We start from the raw sequence: 22314 nt of genomic DNA on the forward strand, positions 1-22314 counted from the left end.
AGGGATATTACTAATGACCTTAAAGAAACAGTTATAAGGGAATACTATGAACAATTTTATGCCAATAAATTAGATAATCTTACATGAAACGGAAAAATTCCTAGAAAGACACAAACTACCAAAATGGACTCAAGGAGAAATAAAAAAGTTTGAACAGACCTATAACAAAGATTGAAATGGAAATCAAAAAAAGGACAAGCTTTAAGACCAGGTAATTTCACTAGTGAATTCTACCAAATATTTAAAGCAGAATTAACATGAATCCTTCACAAATTTTCCAAAAAAACAGAAGAGGAGGGAACACTTCCCAACTCATTCTGTGAGGCCAAAATACCAAAACCAGGCAAAGACATAACAAGAAAACTATACACCAAAAGCCCTTATGAATACAAGCAAAAAACTCTTCAACAAAATACTAGCAAACTAAAACCAGAAACATACAAAAAGGATTATACACCAAGAATAAGTGGAACTTAACCCAGGAACGCAGGTTGGTTCAACACACGAAAATCAATATAATTTACCATATTAAAAGAATAAAGGATTAAAAAGTACATGATCATTTCAATATATAAAGAAAAAGTGGTTGACAGAATCCAACTTTCATGATAAAAAACATGCAACAAACTGGGAACAGAAGGGAACGTCCTCAATCTGATAAACACCATCTATGGAAAACCCCCAGTTAACATCATACTTAATGGTGAAATAAAGACTGGATGCTTTCCCCCTAGACCAGGAACAAGTCAAGGGTGTCTGCTCTTGTCAATTCTATTCAGTATTGTACTGAAGGTTCCAGGCACGGCAGTTAGAGTACCCCCCTCCCACCACAAAAAAAGAAAAAATATAAGGCATCCAGATTATAAAGGAAGAATTAAAACTACCTCTATTTTCAGATAACAGGATACTATATGTAGAAAATGCTAAGGAATCCACAAAAATAATAGAAGTGACAAATGACTTCAGCAAGGTTGCAGCATATAAGATCAATATACAAAAATCAGTTATATTTCAATACACTAGCAATGAATAATCCAAAAATAAAAGTTCCACTTAAAATAGCATCAAAAAGAATGAAATATTTAGGAGTAAATTTAATAAAAGACTTGTACATTGAATTATTTAGCAACAAGTAGGAATGAAGTACTAATACATGCACAACACAGACAAATCTTGAAAACAGTATGCTAAACAGGTACAGCTACTCTGGAAAACAGTATGGAGGTTCCTCAAAAAGTTAAAAATAGAACTACCCTATAACCCAGCAATTGCACTAAGTACTTACCCAAAGGATACACAAATACTCATTCAAAGGGGCACATATACCCTGATGTTTATAGCAGCATTGTCAACAATAGCCAAACTATGGAAAGAGCCCAAATGCCCATCGACTGATGGATGGATAAAGAGGATGTGGTATATATACGCAACAGAGTATTATTCAACCATCAAAAGAATGAAATCTTGCCAGTTGCAACAACATGGATGGAGCTAGAGTGTATTATGTTAAGTAAAATTAGAGAAAGACAAATACCGTATGATTTCACTCATATGTAGAATTTAAGAAACAAAACAGATGAACATGGGGGGAAAAGAGGGGCAAACCAGAAAACAGACTCTTAACTATAGAGAACAAACTGAGGGTTGCTGGAGGGGAGGTGGGCAGTGGCTGGGCTAAATGGGTGATGGGTATTAACTTGTGCTGAGCACTGGGTGTTATATGGAAGTGACGAATCACTAAATTCTATTCCTGAAACCAACATTACACCATATGTTAACGAGAACTTAAATAAAAATTTGAAAAAAAAAAAAAAGCCAAAACAATATGCTAAGTGAAATAAGCCAGACACAAAAGGTCACATATGATTCCATTTACAAGAAATGTCCAAAACATACAAATCTATAAAGGCAGAAAAATTAGTGGTTGCTGAGGTCTGGAAGGAATGGAGGGACAGAGGGAGGGTACAGCTAAAAGGTAGGGTTTCTTTGAAGAGTAATGAAAATGCCCTCAAACTGACTGTGGTGAAGGTTGAAAATTCAGTGACTGCACTAAAAGCCATTAAATTGTATACCTTAAATGCATGAAATGTATGTGAATTACATCTCAATAAAACTGTGAAATAAAAACATACAGAACCACTGTGAGTTTCCATCTACTCAACCCTCTCCCTTTTTTGATCACTTTTTACCCTTTAGACCACTAAAAAAGGACAAATTATATCGTTAAAAGGAAAAACAAGAATGCTAACCCCTCTGGCTCTCTTCCTTCTTTAAGCACTGCTTCTAATTTCAATTTAAAGAGTCCCCAGTTGAATACAAACCTCTGTAATTTTGTGTGTCTCTGAAGCAACTCTTTGCACTGTTGTAAAACAAATGTTGAATTCCTGAATGATGGAAGGATACAAACTATTGAAGTCCAGGAGCAAAATAAACTTATCATAAAAACCTGCAACAAAAAAGCCATATTACAAAAAGTCTTTTTAAAAAAAGCAGATGGGAAAAGGGTAAAAAAAAAAAGGGGGGGGGTTAAAAAAAAAAAGGAGATTTGTCAAAACATAACATTAGAAGTACTGTAGAATGAAGTATATGAGAAAGGATACACTATCCAAAGCGGCGAGTTATACCAAAGAAAAAAAAGTCATCCACTATCACTCCATAAAAATGCCTTGTATTTGAGTAAAAACTCAAGTCACAAAAGAAGAGGAAAGAAGAGAACGTGTCTTATGTTGAAACCAACTACAACGAATGATCCTTTCCACAGCAGGCCCCAAGTACACCATTATGATGGGCAAACACCTTCTCCTATCAGTTACTTCAGATAGGTGTCATATCCATTTCAAAAAAATGTTGTAAAATTCTCCTTCAGGCAAGTGTTCCCTCCCACCTACCCTGCCAACTCGACCCCCAAAATGTTTAGTGATCCACACCAGTGAGTAGTTATATATATTTTTTTTACCATCATACTTTCTAAGAATAAAATGGGAAGCCCACTCACCTGTACACAAATGGTGTTAAAATCAGACAAGAGATGTATATATATATAAATGTCAGTAGTGGAACGATCCACCCTTTTTACTTGCAAAGGGTGAACAGAAAGCTACTATATTTCTCTAGGACATTTATAAAGAGTTATCTTCACCTTAAGAAGAAACTGAGTAAAAATAAATGTCCACTATTAAGAAAATAAAAACAACAAACAAATATTGATAGCATACTCTGTGTCAGGCACTATACTAAACAATCACTTTGTTCCTTAAGTCCCTGTGTGGTAGATACTCTTTTTTTAAAATTCTAGTGTAGTTAACATACAGTGCTATATTAATTTCAAGAGTAGATATTATTCCTATTTCCATTTTACAGAAGAGGAAAGTGAAGCTTACAAAGGTTCAAGAGGAAGGCAGAATTTAAGCCCAGATCTATCCAACACCAAAGGACTATTGATCTGTTTCAATACAACTAATAATAAATCACTTTTGTCAAAAAGGTCTCCTACTCAGAGCTCAAGTTACTTGATAAAATTCACATTATTCCTGTACAACAATGTAAATATACTAAACACTACTTAATTGTACCCTTAAAAATAGGGAAGAGGGTTAAAAAAAAGATCCTTTCTAGCTCTGTGTACCACAAAACATCTTCTTTGCCATTAACGACAAGGGGGAGTACTCTGCTGTTAAAGTTCAATTTGGTGGTTACTGTCTGTACTTTCTTGAACTCTGCTGTGCAAATGAACTAGTCCTGGCAGCTCAGGCAGAGGCACAGCCCACCCTCTACAAGAGATGGGAGGAGAGAGAGGTGCTCCTACCACCAGACAAATAGCTATATACTGGACTAGGTGTTGGCAAACTATGCGCAGAACGAATTCAGCCTACCCCCTCCTCTTTTTATACCACACATGAGCCAAGAATAGTGTTTACATCTTTAAATGGTTGAAAAAAAATTTTAAAAACAGAGTATCTCATGATACATGAAAATTATACAAAATTTAAATTTCAATATCCATAAACAAAGCTTTCTTGGAACACAGCAAAAAAATAAAAAAGATTCATATTAATTCATGTCAGGTGACTGGCCAACAAGATTTTCACATGAACAGAAGACAAAAATAAGGTCATAACAAGACCTATTTGCTAACCTACAAAATACAATTCAGATCTTGCAGTTTCTCAAGCCTAGGTCTGCATTAAAAAATTCCTTAACACCAGGGGCAAATCCACCTGCTGCGCAGCCTTACCAGCTTTAGGGTCCAATACCAAGCCTCCAGCATAAGCTGCTTTCTTACGTCCTTTCTTGTATTTATTGGCCTCTCCATCTATGTCTTCATCTTCATCTCCCTAATATTAAATGGAAAGGTTAACTTCACCAGCCAGCAACTGATTAACTAAATAAGAAGTTTTATGATTCCCCCTTTTCCAACTGCAGTACACAATTCTAACAAACATTCTTTAGTTTCAGCTAGCGGTCCTACCTATGGGGCACGACAGTTACTGTAATATGTTCACAAACCCAAATGCCAAGCATGGGAGTTACCAAAACACTCTATCCCTGAGTTAATAAATATGCAAATTCTACTTTAAAATATTTCTGAATTCACAGAATCTTTTATTTTTTAAATCAATGGATACTAAAAATACAATGCTTCATATTATGTAAAATCTAAGACAGTAAAAGAGCCCTCTTAAATTCATTACTTTAACAATCATGATGTAGAAATATTAAATATTTTACAGATATGATCATTATTCCCATTATCGTGGACACCTTAAAATAAGTGTCCATGTACTGAAAATTCACCCCCAAGTAGTTTATTAATAACCAATAGTCAATACCTCAGAAGTCAATTTTGATAATGTACATAAAACAAATACAAGAATTTGAACCGTCTTAACATTAAATTCCCCCCTTTGAGTCAACTGCTATCAATGATGACAAAAACGGTAGCTAAGTTTTAGTTCCAATGTCATGGAGGCCACTTCAGAAAACTGATTGTGGTGACCTGATCCTACTAGCATATAAAAATGCAACAAAGCAACAAAAAATAAAGGCTCATGCATTTAAGGAAATAAAAGGTTTAACTGGTATCTAACTTTGGATACAGCTAAGATGGCAAAACACTTTCCTAGTATGGTCACCCATCAGAGACTTAATACCGCCCTTCAAGAAATTCGTATTTCACAAATAATTTTTACCTACACAGAAAAAAGTAAAGAAGGAAATCACCACACAAACAAAACAGAATGAATCTGACATGGTTTCTACAGTATACAGGAGATTAATTATTTTGGAAGCAGAAGTTATCACAGCACAAAGAGCTATCTAGGTAATAAAAGGAGGGGAGGTTAAAAAAAAAAAAAAAGGCAAAACACTATGCAGTTTTGAACCCACCAGTTTTTGCTGAGGCTTTCTGAAAATCTGCTTGTCAGGCACAATATAGTTGTTTTCATAAAACGCATGAAGCAACAAGAACTCATTACGCTCGGATCGTCCACCCATCAGCGTCCTAGACTATTAAATAGAATTTTTTTAAATTTGAGCTCAAATCTGTAACAAAAGCAACTTTAAGGTGGTAAATTTAATCAAAGCACCTCCTCCATAATCATTCTTCCTAATAAGGGCTGCTTTAAAAATAAGAAGGTACAAAATTCATTCTAACGTTTTCTTTCAGCATTATACTTAAAAAGAGACAAACAAAGCTTAAAATACTGACACTACTTGGGCTATTTCTTTACTCCCAAATAGACCATTCCACACATCAGACACATCCAGATGTTAGAGATGATCCTTATGTTCACCCAAAATTTCAACATACTGCACCTGGCTTTCCTCCCCTTCTCGCAGCCAGTTCATTTCACAAAAGAAAACCAGCTTCCAGAATACAAGTTACTCATTTTATAAGCATGCATTTAGACTCATTATCATATAACAACTACCCCAAGCAAACACTGAATCCAACAGGAAATGCTTTTTCCCCCTTTCTAAGTTAAATTTACCATAATGTTCCCAGCGATGTTAGTGATCTGCAATGCTAATGGAAGAACATTTAGCTCACACATGATCTGCAAAATGAACCTGGCATCTTTCCAGGTGTGTTCCAACAGGTACAACAGATGAGAAGATTCACTGTACAGAAAAGTAAGAATGAAACAGAATCAAGTAATTAAAAGAAACAATGACTATAATCAGAACTTCATAAAATATTACAAAAAAATTTTGGTATGAGTAACTTCAGAGCAATGGCACCCTGGCTTTGGAAACAATTTAAAATAAGGCTGGTATGAAACCATGAATTCATTCATGTCATTGATCCCAATGCCCTTCTCCAAAACACGCACACAAAAAAATCCCATAAATACAAAGTAAAATTATGCGTTAACTACGACCTGAAAACTACCTAAATCCTTTTATTCATTCCATCTAATAAGTATGTGTTACATGCTGGGTATGTGCCAAGCATAGTTCTAGATGCTGGCTGTAACCAAAAGACAAAATACCTGTCCTCATGGGGCTTATGTCCTCAGGGGGGAGACAGAGTATAAATTAAAATACATATATATGGTAGGTTATATAATGTTCAGTGTTAAAGAAAAAAATTAAGAAGCAAAGGAAATATTAAGTATCAGGAGCAGAGACTGAAATTTTAGTTAGGGAACCAGGGAAGAGTTCACAGAGAATAAAGAACCGAGGGGCGCCTGGGTGGCTCATTTGACTGAGCATCCACCTTTGGCTCAGGTCATGATCTCACAGTCCTGGGATCGAGCCCCGCGTCGAACCCCACATCGGGCTCCTTGCTCAGCGGGGAGTCTGCTTCCCCCTCTCCTTCTGCCTGCCGCTCCCTCTGCTTGTGCTCTGTGTGTCTGTCTCTTTTTCTCTCTCTCAAATAACTGAATAAAATCTTAAAAAAAAAAAAAAAAAAAGAACTGGAAGAGGTGAGGAGGCAATCCTTGTGAATGGATATCTGAGGGAAGAGCATCCAGGCAAACAGAACAGCACATTCAAAGGCTCTGAGCTGAGCACAAATCTGGCATTTCCAGGACCAGAAAGGAGACTGTGGCTGGAACAGAGAGAATGATGGAGAGTGCAGAAGGACAGAGTTAAAGGCAGAGATACACACTGTCTAGGACCTTGTAAGTCAGAGTAAGAACTCTGGTTTTTACTCTAAATGAAACAGTCACTGGAAGATTTTGACCAGAGTGCAGTATCTGACTTAACTTTAGCAAGATAACCCTGGTTCCTGGGTTGAAAACAGACAGCAAGGAGTCAAGGGCAAAAGCAGAGAGACCAACAAAGAGGCTGACATAGGACTCATTACTCCAGGGGAAAGAGCAGGGTAGTATGGACCAGGATGGGTTCAATGGAGGAGAAAAGAAGTGGTCAAATCTAGACATATTTTGAAGATAAAGCTGACAGGATTCTGTGATGGCTCAAACATGAGCTATCTATCAGAAAGAGGAATCATGGAAGCCTCAAAGGTTTTGGGCCAAACATGACTTTGGAGATTTCTAGGAGTACTGGAAAAATAAGAGTGTCACTCTTAAGGAGAAACTATAAGAGGAGCCTAGGGGAAAAGATCAGGAGCTGAGCTTCTGAACAAGTTAGGTTGGAGGTTCATATTAGACATCAAGTAAAACAGGCAGGTGGATACAGGAGTCTGGAATTCAAAGAAGAGATCTAAGCTAAAGATACCCAAGCAGGAGGCATCAGCACCACATGGTATTGAAATTCCTGAGACTCGATGAGATCACCTAGAAAGAGCACAGTCAGAAAGAGAAGCAGTCCAAGGCCTTGGGAGGAATGGGCAGAAAAGAGTAAGTGGCAAGAGGAGTAGAAGAAACTCTGTTTAGGAAATAATCAAGCACAAAGGTTCAGTTGTACAAAATGAGTTAAGTTCTGGAGGTTTAATATATAGCAATGTAACTACAGTTAACAATACTGTACCACATACTTGAAATTTGCTGAGAGGGTAAATCTAAAGTACTGTAACGACAAAAAGAAATAGTAACCATGTGAGGTGATGGATATGTTAATCAGCTTATGTTGATTATTTTACAATGTATACATTTATCAAACATCAGTTTGTATACCTTAAATATATACAATTTCTATTTGTCAATTTTACTCCAAGAAAGATGGAAAAAAGAAATAATCAAGCAATATCTCTACATAGTGATTTCTCAGTTTTTCTATTTCCAAAAGATTTACACTATCTCCTGAAGGAAACCTCACTATCACATCAATTTCCAAACTGCTCTTAGGAAACATCTAGATGAGGTTAGGATGAGTAAGGGAGATGGAGACACACTGATAAAATAATTCAAGAGGCAAAATAATTTATTAAAGTAACAGAGATGCTGGTGCTGACATGAAGGCAGTTCCCCTCCAGAACCCCACACACTCCTGGTCCCTCCAGCCTGAAGGCGATGCTGGCCTCCTGCTGTTGCTCATTTCAAGATAGACAAACTCCAAAGCACCCAGGATCATACCTGTACATATTTCGTACATCTTCCATCGGGATTACAACCCTTTCAGTTCTCAGGATTTGTTGAACAAGTTCAGACAAATGGTAGCTTTTACAACGAATCAATTCCTTTGCTGAAATTTCCACATCACAGATCATTCGGCCACAGGTAGCATTTCTTTCACCAAATCCACTCCTGCCCTACAGGGGGAGGACAAAAAGCAAATCCCATGGACGAGCAGACACTGGGAACATTCTGTTCTAATTCGCTTTGAAGCTAGCCCAGAATTACAATGAGGAAACTCAATCTCCCATTCACCACTCAGTCAGCCATCACTCAAATATTTCTGAATGTATGGGGTGCCTGAGTGGCTCCGTCCGTTAAGCGTCTGCCTTCGGCTCAGGTCATGGTCCCCAGGTCCTGAGATCGAGCCCCGCATCAGGCTCTCTGCTCAGATGGAGAGCCTGCTTCTCCCTCTTCCTCTGCTACTCCCCTTACTTTCCCCCCTCCTCTCTCTGTCAAGTAAATAAATAAAATCTTTAAAAAAATATTTCTGAATGTTCACTATGTAGCTGACACTGCTCTAGCACTGGGGATATAGCAGTGAGCAAAACAGAAAAGATTCCTGATCTCATCTGAAATATACAACAAAAAACGGACATCAAAAGCAAGAAACTATATAGTTTCAGGAGACAATAAACATACGGAAAAGAGAAAAAGTAGAACAGGTGAGGAAAACGGGAATTTAGGGGGGCTGCACCTTAAACAGGGTAGTCATGGTAGACCTCACTCAGAAGATGCCATATAAAGAAAACCAAGAAGGGGTAAGGAGTTAGTAAATCAAGCACTGGGATGAAGGTTAATAACAGCTCTATCACCTTAAAGGTAAGAACAGGAAAAGAAGCAAGAGCACTGGCTCCAACTCCAATCGGCAACAGCAGAATCTACTGAAGAGTATCATAAAAGGTCCAGATTCCTAAGTTTTCTGATGAGGCAACATGCCCATTCTAGTTGTAAGCTTTAAGTAAAATAAGATTTCAAGCAATGAGCACTCTCATGCTTAGGAAATGAAGGTGGCTTCATACAAAAACCACCAAAACCTAAGTGAAAACAAGCAGGTAGAATGAAAAATACATAGGCTTTAAAAGAGTCAAGACAGGCCAGGTTCAAAACCTCAGTTCTTCCCCAGACTAGCCCTACAACCTTGAATAAGTTGTCACCCCTGTGAGAAGCATAGCGAAACTGGAGTTGCTGTGACAGGCAACTACTGTGCAGGCACTTAGCCCGTGGCTGCCTTACACATTCAACGTCAGCTCCCTCCCACTCTTCCTTCCCCTCTGAGTCCTGAATGATAACACTTACTGATCTCTGAGCCCTGCAACTCTGCTCTAAGGGCTACAGCATCGGTAACACCGAAGTGGAGGTAACATGTACGTGCCATCTCTAGATTCTAAGAGCTGATTTTAAATAACTACCAGAGGCTTCAACCAATAAAATGTTGCATTCAAAGGAAAAGATGTTTAGTGCCACAGTTAAAATGTCCTATTACAAGACAACTAATTCTTAGTCAAAGAAGCACAGCGTGTTCCCAGGTAGCTACTCTCCATATAAAGAAGCAAAGTCGGGCGCCTGGGTGGCTCAGTTGGTTAAGCGACTGCCTTCGGCTCAGGTCATGATCCTGGAGTCCCTGGATCGAGTCCCGCATCGGGCTCCCTGCTCGGCAGGGAGTCTGCTTCTCCCTCTGACCCTCCTCCCTCTCATGCTCTCTGTATCTCATTCTCTCTGTCTCAAATAAATAAATAAAATCTTTAAAAAAAAAGAAAAAAAAAGAAGCAAAGTCAAGAAGTAAGATTTTGAAAACTATTTTTACCCCAAGCTTTGGCATGTTGGATCGCTTCAGTCGACCTATCTTGGACCAGTGAGGAACTTTGCACACATTAATTCTCTGCAGGAGCACTTCCAGTTCAAATCCATAAATATTATGACCCTAGTCAGAAAAAGAAGGCAGCCAATAACATTATAACAAACACAAATTAGAGGATTTATCTTCATATGCACAGAATTTCTTTGCCCTTTCTTTTTCTGGTCTCTAATTGAAGGCATCATGAGCTTACCTCCGATTGGGGTCCTTTCTTCTTCAGGAATGTATTCATCAGCAGCATTCATTAGCCTTGACATTAACAAAGCTGCTAAGCAGATTGCTGGAATAAACTTTATTTCATCCTAATTGATGCAAGGTTCATATGATGTCTTTTAATTTTCAGCTCATGCCTCACAGTCTCGGAGGCAAATGCAAATTTTTATGTCCCATACCTTTTCATGATCAGTAAAAGCTGTGTTCAAGTAATTCCATTTTAATTCCTTAAAAACTGAGAATCTGCCTGTGTTCTGTAACAGTTTATACAGACTTCTTAGAAAACTCAGGAACTGCATCTACTTTCTTCTTAAAGAACTGAGTTCAAACACTACTGATTTAGACTCTTAATGTATAACAAACTACACAATACCAGGCGATAGTTCAAATTAGGAAACAAACCTATACCAATTAGAAATTATCTCAAAAATGCAACTACGGGCGCCTGGTGGCTTAGTCGGTTAAGCATCTGACTCTTGATTTCGGCTCAGATCTTGATCTCAGGGTCGTGAGTTCAAGCACCACATTGGGCTCCATGCTGGGCATGGAGCCTACTTAAAAATAAAATAAAAACTCAACCAAATTTTCCATGTCTATAATGGTAATTTCCATCATGTGAATAATATGGTTCACTGTCTATGTTTATTAAAAAACTAGATGAAGCTTAAAATAAATCAGATCAATAAATAGATTTATTTCCTACTAATTTTAATTAAAAACATGTACCATTATATATTTATGGCAGTTTTGTTCTATTAAATTAAGAAACCCAAGGACACAAGGAAGTCTCATTTCCAAATTATCATTCCTGGGATTAGGGACTCACACCAGTGTCAGGATTCTCTCTTACATCAGATCAGTTTGGATTTCTCACACACAGACTTGGCTGTAACACCCTAAGGCAGGCCAGCTATCCTAGGCACCATGACATCTCCTTGGGGCCCGAGAGAGACTACTAGGGAAAACTGGGTGAGGACCTAGTTCTGAGCCAGAGCACCAAAGCAGAGCATGTGGACAAAATCTTCCTGGTGCTTTCAAGATGTACAACAAAATATATAATACCTAGAATACTGGAAGAGAAATGGGTGCAGAGATACTTGATAACAACCTACAGGCTCTAGGCACTCTGGCCATACCCTGGTCAAGAAAGGTGTCCAAGAGCAAAAAGTGAATGTGGAGAAATATATAGCACACATTTTTGCTATACATGAATTTATACCCTACTTTCCTCCAAAACAATCAAAAGCACAACATAATTTGATCCATTAACTGAAAAAAAAAAAAAGAAAGAAATCATATCAAAGAGCCTATAAATCACAGCCAGAGGAAACATAAAGCAAAATGTTGCTTTATAACTCTTAAAAACCAGGGCAAACATAATTCAATGAATTATTACTCTTCCTATCTAGTGGGAATATACTTGGTTATGAAGAGGAAAAAAATTCCTAGCCCTGACCTCTCAAAGCATAGGTCATCCATTGAGCTCGGGGCACCTGCCTGGCTCAGTCGGTAGAACATGCAACTCTTGATCTTGGGATTGGAAGTTCAAGCCCCACATTGGGCTGTAGAGATTACTTTTTAAAAAAAGAACCACTGAGCTCATAAAATTAAAATACTTACACTTTGGAGACTGACACCAAATCAAGGGAATTAGCTCCTATGACCACTATACAGCTGGACCACTAATCCAAAATTTTAGAGAAACCAACAGTTAACACAAGTTAACTGGTCTCTAAAGTGGAAATAACTGGAATATCCTAAACTTCAACAATAACATGAGTTGCTTTTCTCTTAGAGGAAAATAACTACTTTATAGTGGGCTGGCTCTTTTTTCCCCCTTTCTGTTAGCAGAAACTATAGCAATTCCCACCAGTCCATAAGGTCATTTCTTCTCTGAAGATTCAAAAAATATATAAAGAACTCATAAACTGAACAATTAAAAAAAAAACCAACCCAGTTAAAAAATGGGCAGAGGACCTGAACAGACATTTTCCCAAAGAAGACATACAGATGGCCAATGGGCACATGAAAAGATGTTCAACGTCACCAAGTATGAGGGAAATGCAAATCAAAATCACCTCAACACCTATTAGAATGGCTATTATCAAAAGGACAAGAAATAACAAGTGGAGAGGATGTGGAGAAAAAGGAACTCTCCTACTGTTGGTGGAAATGTAAACTGGTGTAGCCACTACAGAAATCAGTTTGGAGATTCCCCCCAAAAAATTTTTTTCCTCAAAAAATTAAGAATAAATCTACAATATGATTCAGCTATTCCCCTTTGGGTATTTATATGAATGTGAAAACACTAATTTGAAAAGAGATATGTAGCCCTATGTTCATTTATAATAGCCAAGATATCAAAACAACCTAAACTATCCATCAATGGATGAATGGATAAAGAGGATGTGGTACACGCACACACAATGGAATATACTCAGCCATAAAGAAGAATGAAATCATGCTTTTTGCAACAATATGAATGGACCCTGAGGGTTAAGTGAAGTAAGTCAGATGGAGAAACACAAATACCGTATGATTTCACTCAAATGTGGAATGTAAAAAAACAGATGAACAAACAAAACTACACAAAAACAAACTCACTGATAGAGAACAGACTGCTAATTACCAGAGTGAAAGGGGCTTGGGGGGGTGGGCAAAAAAGTGAAGGGTATGGTGGTGATTGATGGTAACGAGACTCTTGGTGGCCATTACTTTGTAGTGTATACAGATGTCAAATTATAATACTATACACCTGAAACTTACATCATATTATATACCAATTTTACCTAGATTAAAAAAAAAGATTCTCTGCAAGATTCTCATAAGTACTGAAAAGAACTAATAAGGAATGAAGAGCTTCCCCCATAGCATGATGAGACATCTACTCACCACAATGATATCAGGATCAATTTTGTGAACTTTGGCGAGGAAAAAACCTAGCAATGTTCTTTCTGTTGCAGCAATCTCAACCTTCACATTCTGTTAGATAAAAACATACCAGTCACTTACTCTTTACTTTTAAGTACTATACTTGGCTCCTTGTTCAAGCAGGGTTCGATTTCTTAGAATTAAAAGAATCCATCCAGGGGCACCTGGGTGGCTCAGTCGGTTAAGCGTCTGCCTTCGGGTCCTGGGATCGAGCCCCGCATTGGGCATTGGGGCTGATATTTGTAGCCTCTCCCTCTCCCTGCTTCTCCCTCTCCTTCTCCCCCTCGGTCATGTGTACACACTCTCTCTCTCTCTCTCTCTCAGAATAAATAAATAAAATTTTAAAAAACCACAAAGAGGGCGCCTGGGTGGCTCAGTTGGTTAAGCGACTGCTTTCGGCTCAGGTCATGATCCTAGAGTCCCGGGATCGAGTCCCGCATCGGGCTCCCTGCTCGGCAGGGAGCCTGCTTCTCCCTCTGACCCTCCCCCCTCTCATGTGCTCTCTCTCTCTCATTCTCTCTGTCTCAAATAAATAAATAAAATCTTTAAGAAAAAATAAATAAATAAAAAACCACAAAGAATCCATCCATTTCAAAACTAAATGAAGCAATGAAATTGCTGATTCTAGGTTTCAGAGTAATAATTGCCCAAAGTCTCTGAGGAGCTCATTCTAGTAGTAAGTGTGTAAATAAAGCAAAACTTTATTTTTTTAAAGATTTATTCATTTATTTATTTGACAGAGAGACACAGCGAGAGAGGGAACACAAGCAGGGGGAGTGGGAGAGGGAGAAGCAGGCTTCCCGCAGAGCAGGGAGCCCGATGCGGGGCTTGATCCCAGGACCCTGGGACCATGACCTGAGCTGAAGGCAGACGCTTAACAACTGAGCCACCCAGGCGCCCCAATAAAGCAAAACTTTAAATGCTGAACACCATGAAGTGCAGATATGTCCCTCCACAGGGACACACTTGGACATCTGGACACATATGAACAAGCATATGAATCCGAGTACCTGTCAAAAACATTACTTACTTTCCTGTATAATCCCTGGTAGACTTTGTTGTTTATGTATTTACCACATAAAGAAATCCCAAGGATTACACAGACTGATCTCCAAGAATGGTGTAAGAACCCATAAATAAGAAACTAGACTGAAAACAAACATACATTTAAGAATTATAGGTGTCTTAAGTATAAATAAAACCTATCTTCATCCAAAAGGCTTCTACTTGAATTACTGAACCTAAATAAGGTATTCAAAAGATCCACTCTTATTAAGACTCTCTTAAAATGGAAGTTGATAGCTATGTGTTTTCTACAACTAACTTGGCTACAAATACCAGTTTGACTCTAAAAGAATTTTCTGAGATTTTACTTGGACAGGTAATTCAGAGCACTTCACAAATAACAGCATGATCCAACAGTACCCCCAGACTGCTGGACTTCTCAAGCCAACTTAAAATAAGTGGAACCTGACAAGTTTGCTAAAATTTTGTCAACTGAGGATATTAAAAAAACAAAACCAACCCACAAATTTATGAGCAAAAACATTTCACAAAAGAAACATACTCTCCAAAAAACAAATTCCTTACATTGAATACATTTACCTTGTGACAAACTCACTACATTACACTATTTTTTTCCACCCCCTATTTTATTAAGGACCCATGAAAACTTCTCCATGGAGTATACTGGCAGTTGAGAGATCGCTGATCAATTCTGGCCAGCCCATATCGACCTTTCCAATATGTGTCCCCTTTATTATCCAGTATTCCCAACTTCACTTGGCTTTCTTCAAGCTGAAGGATGGGGGAAGGGGCTCTACCTAACATTGCATCAAAACAGTAATCACATGATCATGCATTTTGGAAAGCTATCTGAAGGAGGATTTGAGCCTATCCACCTACTAATAAGATATAGAATCACATTATTTTCAGGTGGCAAATCATTGTTAAATGATATTTCTACTTTCATCTTTCTAACACATTTTGAATGGATTAATGCCACAGTCCAATCTAGCAAGAATAGATCTAATAAATTAACATATAAAATAGCCTATTCTACTAATCCACACCCCTCCTTTTCTTTTTCTAAATAGATGCTTCATATTTAAAAGGAATAAATGATGAGTTCTTTACCTTTTCCTTAATGTCTTCTTTGAAAGTATATGGAAAAATACAGTCCTTTGGTTTAGATACAACTGTAAGAAGGAAAAAAAATAAAGATCCCATCACCGTCTTAGTCCAATTTCAAGTACACATATGCCGCACGTTTCCAAATGTAAACTGTCATAAATATAAACAAATACCCTCTAATCTCTAAAAAGTTAAGAGTTCAAGTATTTCCATCGGTCATGTTGCTGGACCTCCAAAGAAAAGCCAGAACAAACAATCCTAAAATTCATTATGGAACCACAAAGACCCCAAGTAGCCCAAGCAATCTTGGGAAAGAAGAACAAAGCAGGAGGTGTCACGCTCCCTGATTTAAAACTATACTCCAAAGCTGCAGTAATCAAAACAGTATGGTACTGGGATAAAAATAGACATCTAGATCAATGGAACAAAACAGAGAGCCCAGAAATTAATGCATGCATATATGATCAATTAATTTATGACAAAGGAGGTATGACTATACAATGGGAAAAGGACAGTCTCTTTACTAAATGGTGATATGAAAACTGGACAGCCACATATAAAAGAATGAAACTGGACCACAATCTTACACCATACACAAAAACTAAGTGAAAATTCACTGAAGACTTGAATATAAGGACTTGAAACCATAAAACTCTTAGAAAAAAATGGGAAGTAAGCTCCCTGACATTGGTCTTGGTGATGACTTTTTGGATTTGACACCAAAAGGAAAGGCATCAAAAGCAAAAATAATCAAGTAGGACTACATCACAATAAAAAGCTCTTGCAGAGCAAAGGAAACCATCAACTAAATGAAAAGGCAACCTAACAAATGGGAGAAAATATTTGCAAATCATATATGTGATAAAAGGTTAATACCCAAAATATACAAAGAACTCCTGTAACTTGATAGCAATAAAACAAACAATCCAATTTAAAATTGGGCAAAGGCTGGGGCCACCTGGCTGGCTCAGTCAGTAGAACAAGTGACTCTTGATCTCAGGGTGGTAAGTTCAAGCCCCACAGTGGGCATGGAGCCTACTTTAAAAAAAATGGGCAAAGGCTCTGAATAGACATTTTTCCAAAGAAGACTTACAGATAGCCAATAGGTACATGAAAAAGTGGTCAACGTAAGGGGCGCCTGGGTGGCTCAACCGTTAAGCGTCTGCCTTCGGCTCAGGTCATGATCCCAGGGTCCTGGGATCAAGCCCCACCATCGGGCTCCCTGCTCAGCGGGGAGTCTGCTTCTCCCTCTCCCACTCCCCCTACTTGTGTTCCCTCTCTCACTGTCTCTCTCTCTGTCAAATAAATAAATAAAATCTTTAAAAAAAAAAAAGTGGGGGCGCCTGGGTGGCTCAGTCGTTAAGCGTCTGCCTTCGGCTCAGGTCATGATCCCAGGGTCCCGGGATCGAGCCCTGCATCGGGCTCCCCGCTCCGCGGGGAGTCTGCTTCTCCCTCTCCCACTCCCCCTGCTTATGTTCCCTCTCTCGCTGTGTCTCTCTCTGTCAAATAAATAAATAAAATATTTTTAAAAAATTAAAAAATAAAGTGGTCAACATCGCAATTATCAAAGAAATGCAAATCAAAACCACATGGGGATATCACCTCACACCTGTCAGAACTGCTATTATCAAAAAGACAAGAGGGGCACCTGGCTGGCGCAGTCAGTAGAGCATGTGACACTTGATCTCAGGGTCGTAAGTCCAAGTCCCACTAAGTAGGCATGGGGCCTACTTAAAAAAGAAAAAAAAGAAATAATAAGTGTTGCCTAGGATGTGGAGTAAAGTGAACCCTTGTATACTGTTAGTGGGAATGTAAACTGGTACAGCCGCTGTGGAAAACAGTATGGAGGTTCCTCAAAAAATTAAAAATAAATATACCCTATGATCTAGGTATTCTACTTCTGGGTATTTGAAGAAAATGAAATCACTAACTTGAAAAGATATCTGCACCCGCATGCTCACTGCAAAATTATTTACAAGAGCCAGGAAATGGAAGCAACCTAAGTGCCCATGAATGGATGAACAGATTAAAAAAAGTGGTATATTTATACAATGGATTATTATTCGGCCGTAAAAAAATAAGGAAAAAATCTTGCCATTTGTGACAACATGGACAGACCATGAAGGGCATTATGCTAAGCGAAGAAAGTCAGACATAGAAAGATAAATACTGTATGATCTCACTGATATGTGCAATCTAAAAAAACAAAGACAAAATGAGGTCACAGATACAGGTAACAGACTGATGGTTGCCAGAGGTGGGATGGGATGTGGGGGTAGAGGAGGGACTGGGTGAAGAGGGTCAAACAGTGCAAACTTCAGTTATAAAATAAGTCATAGAGATGTAATGTACAGCATGGTGACTATAGTTAATAATACTGTCTTGCATGTTTGAAAGTTGCCAAGAGAGTAAACCTTAAAAGTTCTCATCACAAGAAAAACCATTTTCTATGATGACAGATGTTAATTAGACTTATTGTGGCGATCATTTCACGATACATACAATTATCAAACTGTCATGTTGCACACCTGAAACTAAAATAATGTTACATGTCAATTATACCTCAATTTTTAAAGTTTAAAAGATTAAATTAAAAAAAAAAGAATAGCCATGCACAGAACCCTAAGTCCCTGTAATTGTTTAAAACTACTTTCATGAAACATCTTCTATCCATCTACGTCAGAATGGAAGATGTTTAACAGTCTTGCCCAAAGGGAATCCCCCCACCACCAAAGCCTTAACTAGTACACAATGAAGGAACACCAACCTTCTCAAAGTTAGAAAAATAAAGATGACCAAAGCTTCCCTCACTAAGTTCCATGCCACTCAAAACAGCTGTTCACACTGTGACATACACAGAGCAGGTGAATAAATACATGTTGAGATGAGCTCATGACTGCGCTCTTCCACATATTTTCCAGGATATTCTCACCATTTTTTTTGTTATATATATTCCACCCCACTTAAAGAGTGAAACTTCACAATAATAATACATGGTATTCCCTTCTCTGCTTGTTTTCCTAGTCCCACTTTCCCAATACCCACAAAATCAGACAGGAGATGCTTCCCCATCTAACTGCTGGTTCTAGGCTGGAAAAGATTTCAGGAAACATTAACAGATCAATAGTATTCTGCCCTTTTCTTATTTAGAAAAAAAATGGTTATTTAACTGGCCAAGGTCTCACCATGGAATAGGTCAGAATCCTCTTTGGAGACTGATTCATGGCATGCAGATTTCTGTTTAACATTTTTCACCAACTGAATTTTATGCAGAGCAAACCCAACTCTAATTTGATATACTGTAACTCCTCCTAAATAGACATTCATTTATGCCCTAGCATATTGCCTCACCACACAGAAAACTTTGGTCAGGCTTCTATGATGAGCTTTAGAAAGACATCATGAAAAGGAAACAGTGAAAGTGTAATTTTGACCTAGGAAAAAAAAAGGAGAGTACCCCAATAAAATAACCACTGGAACAGAAAAAAAAAAATGTCAAACTGCCTCCCAACTTCTGCTCCTTGAACAAAATAAACCAAATGAATAGGAGCCACCAATCCAATAAAACGGTCCACAGCTGACAAAAAATTAAAAAAAAAACCTCTTTAACAATATGTACTAACTACTCTTGAAAACATCCAAAAAAAAAAAAAAAAAAGTTACTGATCCAACAGCCGGAGAAAAAATAAGAAAAATTAAAATCAAGCCATTAGAAGACCAGCTAAAAAAATATACATACCACAGAAGTGCGACTGGAAGGGAGGCTGTGGGGGTGCTTTATCTAATGCAAAGCTGTGATGGACCAAAGCTGCCACAGCAATAATCTGCAAATAAAGGAGGGAAAAAGATCAATTATCAGACGCCTAGTATGCATTCTGCATTCTCACCAGAACTACGCAGAATATTAAAAAATAAATATTTTAGTCCATATGGATATTTTAACTTTTTATTATGAAAGTATTTAAACAAACAAAAATAGAGAAAATAGAACGGGAAAACAGAAGTTCTGACCTGGAACTGGAACCCAGGACTCCTGACTCCCAGCCAGGGATCTCAAAAGAAACAGGTAAGCGATGTTTAAAGACTCAATCTTTAAAAAACAAGCTACAGATATGCATGACCAATAATCTGGAGGATGCCAATCATGGACAAAGCTGGGGAAGAGGGATCGTGGGTATTCTTCATTTTCTTTTTAAAATTTGTACTTTCTGGGGCGCCTGGCTGCCTCAGTCAGTAGAGCATGCGAATCAAGATCTCAGGGTTGTGACTTGGGTGTAGAGACTACTTTTTAAAAAAAAAAAAAACTGGTACTTCCTAAATGTTGTGTAAACACCAAGTACTGCTGTTGTGATCAGAAACAGTAGAGGCACAGGAAAAACTGTAGAAAAAAGCAGAAAATCAAATCACATCTATAATAAAATCCTAGCTTTTTAATAAAATATGCAGAGAAGACAGAAAAAAAATACACAAAAACATTAATAGTAGTTGTCTCTGAGGGTTGGGGTTATTAGGAGACTTTTCTCCCTAAACCTTTCTATGTTCATATCCAGATTTCAATGTTTTATATCAACCTATTCATCTACTAGCCTCCTAAGTGGTCTCCCTGTTTCTGTGCTGACACCAACAATGGCTTCCCATGGCACCGTGTTGGAGAAAGCTTGCTGCACCCAGGGGGAAAAAAAACCCTTTCTCTGTGCCTAGTTAATTCCTACTCACCCACCAGTATGCAAGGTCCATCCCTACTTCTTCAGAAAAGACTTCTGGGATGGATACTGTGGTGTGTCACCCAGAAGTCCTCTTCAGGACAACGGCCCTCATTCTCCCAACTACTAAGAAAGCTGGAGAAATTATGAAGGGTCATCGCTATGCCTGAGCTCCCTGGGATTGGCTGAGACCTTTGCTGTAACTGCAATGCAGTTTTCTCCCACTGCCAGGCTTGCTGCCTTCACTCTTCCACTCAGACCATCCCAAGAAGTTTCCCTAACCAGTGACACCTTCCTGGCCTCCTAGGCCTGGGCAGCTTCCTTTATTTGATGCTATCCAGAGCACATGTATCTTTTCTAAGTTTTACATCTATTTCTGCTATCGGGCTAATATCTGTCTCCTCCTCTGTATTTTGAGTCACAAGTATTCCATCACACTAGCACATGGTTTAGAAACATTTGCTGAGTCAACAACTTTATTAACCAAGTAATCTAAACCCTTAGGAAGTCATCTAATTTACTTAGGACTACAAAATGTCTCTCCTATTCATTCATTCACTCACACTCACTCACTCAATCAACATTTACTAAGAGAAAAAACAGCAAAGTCAACTCTCATATACCCATCATTCACCTTCAATTATCAACCCATCAATATTCCTATCCATTTCCTGCCTCCACCCAGATTATTTGAAGCAGAATTCAGACCTATCACTTTATCCACTAATATTTCAGCATGTATCTCTAAAACAAGGTTTCTCAACCTCAGCACTACGGACACTTCTGACCAAATAATTCTTTGTTCTGTTCACTGTGGGAGGTTTAGCAGTATCCCTGGCTGCTAATAGCACTGCCCTCCACCCCCGAGTTGTGACAACCAAAAATGTCTCCAGACATGGCCAAATGTCTCCTAAAGGGCAAAATCTCACCCAGTTGAGAACCACTACTTTAAAAGATAGTAAGTTTTTAAAATGTAACACAATCATAGCTAATACAATTAACAGTAATTCCTTAAGATCACTAAATATCCAGGCAGCATTCAAATTTTCATGTTTTCCCAACAATCTCAATTTTATTTACCAAGTAAGTCCATACTTTGCAATTGGTTGATATGTAAAACTACAGGCACAATATCTCACCACCTATTATTTCCCTGCAATTCATTTGTTGAAGAAACTGGGTCATTCATCCTATAGAGTATCCCCACAGTATCGGTTTTGCTGCTTGTATTCCAATAATACCATTTAACACGTTCCTCTGTTTCTGTACTGTCGGTGAATTCACATTTAGATCTAAAGGCCTGATCAAAATCACATTCAGTTTTTTGGCATGAGTATGCCAGAGGTGCTAGTGATTACTTCTATCAGACGGCACAGGCACATCATGTCTGGTTAGCTCTCTTTTGGTGCTATTAGCAACCACTGGTTGCTCGATCCACTATCTCATTAGGGATTGCAAAGTGGTAATATTCAATTTTTCCTTCATCACTTCTTGGATGGAAACCTTCTATAAAGTGAAACTTCCCTTCATTGATTATTCGGTTACCTGAGGTACAATATGAGTTCATAAAAAGATCAAGAGAAATGCTAGATTCAATCCGTTTATTTACCAGTTTTCAAACCAGTGAGTTGGTTCCCTAGCTGCCTTCACAGATGACCAATGCAGGGTTGTTAGTGCTTACACGATTAGTGTGAACTCATGTGTTGCAATCTGCTGCAGCTATCCTTATGCGTACTCAAATTGTCCCATCTTTGGCCATTAGGAACTCCAAGTTGACTCCTAGGCCCTTCTGACACATCTTCAGTAGATTTTAATATCGTCCTTGTTTTCTAGTATAACTAGGTATTTCAGGCCTATCTTGGACATTTTCTGCCCTAAATCGGCCATTTCTCCATGAAGCCCTACTTCCTTTATTGTGAAATGGTATTGAGAAACCTCACCCTGGGGGCTAGAGGAT

General features: G+C 38.3%; 1 protein-coding gene and 1 non-coding gene across 4 annotated transcripts in view; both read right to left on the minus strand.

The window, feature by feature from the left end:
* Positions 1-22314, minus strand: part of POLA1 (DNA polymerase alpha 1, catalytic subunit) — a 294407-nt gene that overhangs the window by 241068 nt on the left and 31025 nt on the right. For all 3 annotated transcript variants that reach the window (XM_021677907.1, XM_044911907.1, XM_044911908.1), the window contains 9 exons: positions 19394-19478; positions 15658-15719; positions 13483-13572; positions 10327-10443; positions 8481-8656; positions 5991-6120; positions 5386-5505; positions 4235-4334; positions 2322-2446 (listed from right to left, as the gene is read on the minus strand). In XM_021677907.1, the coding sequence (XP_021533582.1) occupies positions 2322-2446; positions 4235-4334; positions 5386-5505; positions 5991-6120; positions 8481-8656; positions 10327-10443; positions 13483-13572; positions 15658-15719; positions 19394-19478 (1005 nt within the window). The remainder of the gene's footprint in view (positions 1-2321; positions 2447-4234; positions 4335-5385; positions 5506-5990; positions 6121-8480; positions 8657-10326; positions 10444-13482; positions 13573-15657; positions 15720-19393; positions 19479-22314) is intronic.
* On the minus strand, positions 3043-3172 carry LOC123323540. Its single transcript, XR_006539473.1, has one exon.

This window comes from Neomonachus schauinslandi, chromosome X, assembly GCF_002201575.2.
Source record: "Neomonachus schauinslandi chromosome X, ASM220157v2, whole genome shotgun sequence".
Taxonomy (NCBI): domain Eukaryota; kingdom Metazoa; phylum Chordata; class Mammalia; order Carnivora; family Phocidae; genus Neomonachus; species Neomonachus schauinslandi.